The sequence below is a fragment of the Electrona antarctica genome (assembly GCF_951216825.1).
Source record: "Electrona antarctica genome assembly, chromosome: 7".
Taxonomy (NCBI): Eukaryota; Metazoa; Chordata; class Actinopteri; order Myctophiformes; family Myctophidae; genus Electrona; species Electrona antarctica.
In genome coordinates this window covers 2,092,897-2,101,962 of record NC_136812.1, presented here as the reverse complement: position 1 = coordinate 2,101,962, position 9,066 = coordinate 2,092,897, and the positions used below count along the sequence as shown (strand labels likewise).

Genomic DNA, 9,066 nt, shown 5'->3' with positions numbered 1-9,066 from the left:
AGCTGGTGGATGGAAAAGAAGCTCCACCTCCGCGGCTGCATGACTGGCGCGACGGACAGATTCCCGGAAACGCTCTCCTTACTGCTGCGGGGGTGGAGCTTCTTTCCATCCACCAGCTGTCTAAAAACTCGGAAATGACGTAAAACACAGCTTCTTCTGTCCGAGGCTGTCGGCTCAAATGTGCCCATGGGGTAACAGCACCAGTATCCTTGTATTGAACAATTCTCTGCCAGCGTACAGCCCTTCTACGCACGCACGTACACACTGTAATGATTGAAAACAGAGCAAAGTTACACTTCTCACTTAAACTGCGCTGTATGATCACGCTGACAGATTCCTAGCTGCTTTATACTGCAATCCTCTCTGCAGCCACTAGATGGCACAAATACACTTTCCAAGCAAAAGAAGAAACAAAAACACAATCATTAGCATTGATTGATTGATTGGAAATATTTATTAACAGTTTGCAGAATTACAGTACATTTCAAGCACAACTCATTACAAAAAACTGTTAACTGTGAGTGGACGACACCATAAAGCATTACACTTGTTTACAAGAGGCTCCACCGCAGAGGTTGTACTCATCGTTGACTATATAGAAGTGTCTATTTGTACGTCTCTAAATGTTTTGATGAATTGAACATGGTGGACCCTCTTGTAAACAAGTGTCTTTGTATTGAGTTTGTGCTTGAAATGTACTGTAATTCTGCAAACTGTCAATCATACAGGTACTATGCCACTGATGCAAGAGTAAATGATAAATGGTGCATTTATATATAATAGTTTCATCCGTGGCTCTGGGGTGAGCACTTTATATTTGAAATCTGAACATTTATATAGACATTAACGTTGTAAATGGGAATGCCAATAAACACTATAGCTGTAATTGAAGGTTTCTTAAACCTTATTTCATTTCCGATATACTTATTTTTTTTATTATTTTTTTAGATCATTTTCACACTTTAATCTATACATTTATGCTACAAGTGGAAGAAGTATCTTAAAACTAATACTTTTTACAATTTTAATCCAACCTGAGAGACACACACACACACACACACACACACACACCACACACACACACACACACACACACACACACACACACACACACACACACACACACACACACACACACACACACACACTTTTCTGCAAGTGCAACTGTATTGTTTGTCTTTCTGTTAGGATCGACAGCATTACTTGAATGTGAAATACTGAGAGCACAAAAATGCATGTAAAAGGGAATGGGATTTATTTTTTAATGAACAAGCATTGCTCATTCAAATTCAGTCAGTGTTTACAGTGTTTTTTCAGAATGGCTTCAACTATAATATATATATATATATATATATATATATATATATATATATATCGGCACATATACTTACACTTACACTTAAATACCATTTTACTTTTTAACATTTTAAACCAAATGGCCATCGCTGAAGGTGAATTATGAATTTGCGGTGTGAATTTAGTTATTCTTCTTCAATAATGTGTGGGAAGCCGGCTCTTCTACATAGACTTATATTGAAAAGGGACAACCGGCAGTTTAAGGAATGCATTGGAGTCAGTCTATGGGCTCACGCGAGTACATGAACCCACGTGACCAGGCTGTTTTCTGCCCCCTCAATGTCGCAACTCTGTCTTACTCTATTATGGCTCTGTCAGGCCAACGAACGTCCACTCCCCCCTTTGTCTCAGCATTCACTGCGACAGAGACAGAGCTACAGCCACGTCCTAAACCGAGCGAACACTTCTACTGTATAATTACTTTGATAATACGTCACCGAACTTCCTTCTTTGGAATATGTTTGTATGATGTAGTCTTTCAGGTAAGCGTCTTTGTTGCATACTAGTCTGTAACACTATCATTGTACGGTATTAGTCTCGTGCGCTAGCATCGGGCTATATGCATGCTAACGTTGCCTTGCTATAGCGGCGTCGGGCCTCCAGGCCAAGCCACCAGTGTACAGTGAGCTAGGATAAGCTACCTAGGATAAGACTTCCGGTGGCCGAGCTCTTCAGAATAAAAGTACCCGCTAAAGTAAACAAAAACGCTGAATTTGCACACAATAAACAATACATTAAGTATTTAAACACAAATTATGTTTCTGTGTATTTGTATTAACATGTACACAGTTATTAACACTAACAAATTATCTAAATGGATAAATGCTGTTCACTGGAGTGCTTATTCCTTACAAATAGGCCTACGGGAGAGGTGTAAAAAAAACAAAAAACACGAAATTCCTTGCAGGTGATTTGTTTCTTATTGTTGGACTTTGGAAGCGCTCGCTTTCAGTAAAGCGATCCGCCAGAGTGACGGCAGACTGCTGAGCGAGGTCGCGTGCACGCATCTGCCTGAGTGACGTCAGACTGCTGGGCGAGGATACAGGTGGGGAGGATCAACATATGGAATGTCAAAACACGTCAACTCCATTTATGCAGATCTAGGTGATGATCCAGTCTTCTCCATGTATGGTTATCCAGGGTTAGATTAGGTCAGTGTCGTGATCTTCATATATGGAGATGGCCATATCTGGTGGCGTGACGTGTCACGAGGCGTGACCATATATGGAGGTGTGATGTCACGACTCGTGACCATGTAAGGAGGCATCGTGACACACACTGACGGGAAATGCGCGATTTCATAGTTAACTGCGTGTAAGCAACTACACTTTGGAAACACTTTGTAGTTGCACTTGCCCCCCTTCCCCGCCAACAAACAACATAATTAACTGAAAAAGCAAGCCCAAAGTCATTAACAATAAGCAGACCTGGCAACACTGCTTGCACGGATACTGTGAATAATCTGATGTCAAGGTTGGGTTTGACATATCTTTTTTTCTTTCCTGCTATCCCAACAGGACGCGAGGCCACTGCACATCGACTGTCAATCAGGATATCCAGACCTTGCAGTCTCTTCAAACTGATGTCATCCTGCCAGACGGACAGTTCAGCAATGAATGAGGACCAAATAAGAGGTAAAAGATAAATGAAAAGACAGATGTACAGCTTCCTTGGTGGATATATACAGTATTTGCTTTGCAGGTGGCAGGTCTGTGTGCATGCATGTAGGGCTGGGGTATCTATAATTAGGGCATAAATAGAATATTCGAATATCAAAACACTATAAGACACTGTAAATTAAAATGTGATTATCCGCTAATATTGTTTTTTTAATATTTCTTTGGATTTTTCTTTTTAGTTTTTGCTTTTCTACAGAAGACATGCAGCTTTGTGGTGTTGGTAGTAGTTGTTGATTGTTTATTGTTATGTCATATTGCCATACCGTAACTGAGTTACAGTTTAGAATATATGAATCATGAATCATTTATCAACCGTGCGTACGCCAAAATATGGCGGCATTTACGATTTGCGCCAAAGCATGAATTTGAACTTGAGCCAGGACAAAAATCACGTCTGGTCGGGAGCTGTCGTACGCTTTGTCCTCACCTGTTTTTCTGTCGTAGAACAGCGGAGCAGCATTGTCTGAACTGCTGACACGCTGTCACAGGCATCTAAACATATGTTTTCACTCCTAAAATGTTAATATAAAACTGTATGTATATACATGTAAAAAAAAGAAAAAGAGAGATTTCCAACTTTACAAGTAATTAAAATCGCGCAATTAAAAACAATATAACATGTTTACAATGTATTAGTTTGTGCTTAATCAAACAGTGCTTTACTGGCCTTGTTATGCGAGCGCACTTGTGAGATCATTTGGGAGCGCATCGCATGCGGCATGAGCATGACATCAGATGCCTATAGAATCACTGTGATATTATTTTTTTTTTTAAAGGCACATGGACTGCACGCCTTTATTTCCAAGTGACAATGACAATCATACAGCTTGCCTATTTGCAATTGTAGCAGGCTATAGGCGTAAGGGGCTTAATCATTCACCATTTAAATAAGCGCTTTGACAGTTCAGATAAAAGCGAGATCATTTTTGGGGGTCGGGAGGACGGGGTCGCGGCGTGCGTCGCCAGCCCAGCACATACAAGCACACATGCAAACCTTCATCCATATGTTTATGATTCGTTCATCAATGATCAAATCACTCCATAAACGTTGATTATGACTGCCTTGACGACATGGTAGCCTATCACTCACCCACAGGACTTATCACAGCACTGATCGCCTTCTCCGTGCACTGCGCACGAATGGGTAAAATTATTATAGGCCTACAAACGTATTCCATTCATGGCGATGCGATGTGTCATGTAGCCTTGAGGTGCGTGCGTGCATGCGTGCGTGCGTGGACATGACAGAAAGGCAAGCGAGGTGAGAGGGAAACAGACAGGGTAGGAGGCCTACAGCTTTATTTAATTCATGCATGTGTTCGTTCTTTATTTATTTAAGATACACACCAGTTAGTTGGGCTTGCAAGTTGCGCGTGTGCGTGTGTGTGTGTGTGTGTGTGTGTGTGTGTGTGTGTGTGTGTGTGTGTGTGTGTGTGTGTGTGTGTGTGTGTGTGTGTGTGTGTGTGTGTGTGTGTGTGTGTGTGTGTGTGTGTGTGTGTATGAGAGAGGGGGGTGAGGCGGGCAGCAAGTTTTTCCTGTATCCATGGTTTCCAGGTCGTATTGCAGTTGTTCATGACGCAAAAACGAGGGCGAGGCTTGATTTCATAGGGCGTGCCAGATTGATTTCAGCCGTCACATTTATTACTGCTAGGAATGAAATTAGGAAGGATCAGCTGTCTGCGATCACTTTGTAAATGCCGACCCGACGTGGGTGTACTACGAAACCTACACTCGAATGTGGGGCAGATTTTACACTCAATTGATAAATGAGGGCCATAGACCGTAAAAAAATGAAGATACGGAAGCTGCCAGCATAGCAGTAATCATGCCAGCCAGAAGAACAGTTGTCGCTGCCCTCTGGTGGATGAATTGGTGTAATGCACTATAGATAGACTGACTGCATGCCTATTATTGCCTCATCATCAACCCACGGAAGAGCAGCGGAGAGTCGAGAACAAGTTAACCCATTAAGACCTGAGGCCGATAACTTAAAAAAAAAAAAGAAAAAGAATCACACCCGTGTGAAGTGAGGGGCGCTCTTATCATCTTACCATATTTGGTGATGTAATGGTGATGTAAAACAAACGGTGTCAAAACAAACTTTTTGTTAATGGCATGTGTTAGGGACAAGATGATGTAAATTTTCCCTTCATTGTCAATGGCGCTTTTAAAACAAAAATTTAACTAAAAACAAACATTAAACCTGTATAGCGCCCCTCAAAAATAGGCTTCTAAATCCTAACAGTTTTCTGAAAAACCTATGTTTCTATGTCAGTGGTGCTCAACCTTTTTCATGTCAAGGAGCCCCAAATATTATATGTAATCGGCCACCAACGCCCATCTGAAAATATGTTGTTCCAGGAACCCCCCAGAAGCATAGATTTGAAATAAAACATTCGCTCTGAAAGAATATATATTCAAAGATTCGTGCCACATTTTCACGATTTATAAAAAAGAGCAGATCTACAAGCTCGTAGCGCGACACTCGGTGCCACGCTATGAGCTTGTAGATCTGCTATTTTTTCAATAAGCTAAAGTATTAGATATAAGCGAGAATTTTTGCAATTGGGAGGCGTTCAATCTTGGACGCTGAACAGAAGTATTCTCAAACACTCACATGTCTTATATTATTATGATAAATGGGTCTGTGCGTCATGACGTAGTACGTGCCCGGCTGCCCGGGTACAAAGCCACGTATCTGCGCATGTGGGTCTGTGCGTCATGACGTAGTACGTGCCCGGCTGCCCGGGTACAAAGCCACGTATCTGCGCATGTGGGTCTGTGCGTCATGACGTAGTACGTGCCCGGCTCCCTGGGTACAAAGCCACGTATCTGCGCATGTGCGTTATTCGTGGAATTTCTCCTTCTGCCGGTTGTCAAGCAAGAAGGGTAACTTGGCGGAAATGCCCGCTTATATCTATTTATATAACCACGGTTATATCATATAATATTAACCCATTTTGACCTGAGATCAGATTCTAAAAATGTCTTCTACATCCTGACAGTTTTCTGAAAAAGCTATGTTTCTATGGCAGTCGTTCTTTAAAAAATAGCAGACCTACAAGCTCGTAGCGCGCCACTCGGTGGCGCGCTATGAGCTTGTTGATCTGCTATTTTTCAATAGCTAAAGCATAACATAATGCTAACACCAAAAGGGGTTCCCGCCCAAAATGGGTTAAATAAATATTGCGCTTCACATTTTCGCATTTGGGAGACCTCATGAACTCCCTTCCTTATCACTGAAAACACAATTCCTCCATAGTCCCTGGGACTGCCTACGTCACCGACGCAGGCCACGCCCCCACAGGTCAAGGATAATAGGTAATAGATAATTGACCAATCGGCTCCCCGACCCGATGGTCCCGTCCCTATCTAAGGAGCCGACAGTCCTAGGCTGCCTTATATGCTCCACGCCTAATTATCCTAGGCCTAAGGTCCACTAGCTGACACTGACTCCCTGAGGCAGAGAACTAGAGGACTCCTACGAGCGGTCCCCAACACTCCGTAGCAACTTGCAGGACTACTGATGGCTCCGTAACGTCCAAGTTATAGAATCTAGCGAAGGTCGACGGCGAGGACCAGCTCGCCGCCGTACACACATCCTGCACTGAAGCGCCCTCACAGAGTGCCCAGGATGCTGCAACACTCCGTGTGGAGTGTGCTCTCAAACCTATAGGTGGAAGGACCTCCGCACTGGAATAGGCCAACGCAATGGCCTCCACAATCCACTGTGACAGCCTGGCCTTAGTAACAGTCTTCCCTTTCGCATTCCCACCCCAGCCTACAAACAGCTGAGTCCCGTTCCTAAGGGAGGCCGTTCTGTCCATGTTCTCTTATGGCCCTAACCGGGGAAAGAGAATGTAACCTCCTGTCCTCCTCCGACCCAAAAGGAGGCGGATGAAAGGACCTCAAGTCCACCGGCACTATGGTGCCATTAGAATTCTTGGGGACAAAGGCTGGGTTCGGTCTCACAGTCTCACTAACCGAGAGCGCCTGCAACTCACTGACTCTTTTAGCTGGAAATGGCATCCGGAAACGGCAGAAGAGAAAACGTATAACGAGCACGCGCAGATACGTGGCTTTCTGCCCGGGGAGCCGGGCACGTACTACGTCATGACGCACAGACCCATTTCTCATAATAATATAAGACATGTGAGTGTTTGAGAATACTTCTGTTCAGCGCCCAAGATTGAACGCTTTGCGAAAATGCAAAGCGCAATATTTATTTAGTATAACCTTTAATATATGATGTAGTAAGGTATTGGGACCTATACAAACTATATAACAGTAGGCTACTATTGCAATTTATTTTGGGTCACACCCCTTTTTACCTTAGATTGACTGACCTGGAAGTTATTGTGGCGTTTTGGCACAATTTATGCCATTTTCACAGGTCGCACTTTAACAAACTCCTAGCAGGTTGGTCAGTTCAGCGTTATTAATGAATCTTTAACCCCCTTCACTGCTGGTGTTTTTCACTAACCTTCGTCGCTCCATTCCACACACGGACAGAGATGGGAAAAGTAGTACTTTTCCCATCTCTTTTGACACAAGTAATACAGAATGCGAGTACTTTTAAAGTACTCGCATTCTGTATTACTTGTGGGCGCTGGGGGCGTGTTCCCTCCTCCGCGTCATCAATGCCCATACCCGAGGTGGGGTTGGCGAAAGGGCCTTTCCGTGTGGAGTTTGCATGTTCTCCTCGTGTCCCCTAGGGTAGGTACCCTGACAAAAAACATGCATTAATCCTGGTCTCTAAACTCCCCCTGGCCAGCCGGGGAGCCTGATGGAGGGGAAAGGAACTGGTCGGAATAACGTGTTCCTTCAACATGCTACGTCCGGCCGGGGAAATTCCCTTCTGTCATGTGAAAAGAAGCAGCTTGGACTCCTCATGTATTGAAGGAAGCATGAGGTCAGTCCGCTGCCACCCCCCCCCCCCCCCCCCCCCCCCAGGTTGGCAGAGGAAGTGTAGCGCCCAGGATTACATTATATAATTGACACTGGGTGAAAAAAATTGGGTTGCAAAAATCATAAATAATCAAAATAATAAAGATTATAGAAAAACAAAGTAAAAATCCTAAAATCAATTCTGAAACTAACGGGTAACCAGTGAAGGGTGGCTAAAAAAAATGTTTGAGTTGGTAAACAGTCTGGCAGCTGAATTCTGTACGAGTTGGAGATGGGACATAGCTTTTTTGCATAGGCCAGAATAAATGGAGTTGCAGTAATCTAAACAAAAATAGATAAAGGCATGGATTACCTTTTCCAGATCTGCTGAACACATGAAAACACAAGCTTACAGCACTGGGTACCATCATAACCAACAGATATTGACCTGCTTTTCTCTTCACACTGGTCTGAATCTGATGAACCCTATGCTTGTACAGTTTGTGGCAAAGGTTGCAGTTGTACTAATCATCTAAAAATACACATGATGACTCATACAGGTGAAAAAATGTACATTTTGTGGCAAAGAGTGTAGTCGAAAGGATGAACTGCAAACGCACATGAGGACTCATACAGGGGAGAAACCCTATGCCTGTGCAGTTTGTGTCAAAGGCTTTAGTCTAAAAGGTCATCTATAATCACACGACTTGTTCAGCTTAAAAGCCCTTTTAATGTATAGTTTGTGGCAAAGGCTTTAGTTAAAAGTTGTGTCTAGAAAGACCCGTTACTTGTAAAGTTTGTGGCAAAGGCTGTATTGTAAACCCTCTTCTAGAAAGACATACAGGGGAGAAACCCTGTTTGTAAGTTCTGTGGCAAAGTCTGTAGTAAAATGAACCATTTAAAATCACACTGACTCACACAGGTGGAAAACCCTTTACCTGTACAGTTTGTGGCAAAGGCTTTAGTAGAATGACTGATCTAAAGGTAAACATGGGAGTCATACATGGGAGAAACCCCATGCTTGTACATTGTGGCAAAGGCTGTAGTAAGAACAACTCATCTAAAATAACATTTTGACTCATATAGGTGAAATGCCCTTTATGTGTACAGTATGTGGCAAAGGCTGTAGTCAAAGGGGTCAACT

The 9,066-nt window shown here is 43.2% G+C and overlaps 1 protein-coding gene across 5 annotated transcripts in view; it reads left to right on the top strand.

The window, feature by feature from the left end:
• Positions 1 to 1,697: 1,697 nt before the first annotated feature.
• Positions 1,698 to 9,066, top strand: part of LOC306926922 (uncharacterized protein) — a 50,145-nt gene continuing 42,776 nt past the window's right edge. For 4 of the 5 annotated variants that reach the window (XR_013790455.1, XM_079506430.1, XM_079506431.1 and 1 more), the window contains exons 1-2: positions 1,698 to 1,838; positions 2,874 to 2,990. Coding sequence is in view for 3 of the 5 variants with exons in the window: in XM_079506430.1 (XP_079362556.1) it covers positions 2,939 to 2,990 (52 nt within the window). In the remaining 2 variants the exon portion in view is untranslated. The remainder of the gene's footprint in view (positions 1,839 to 2,873; positions 2,991 to 9,066) is intronic. The other variant, XR_013790454.1, reaches the window with a different exon arrangement.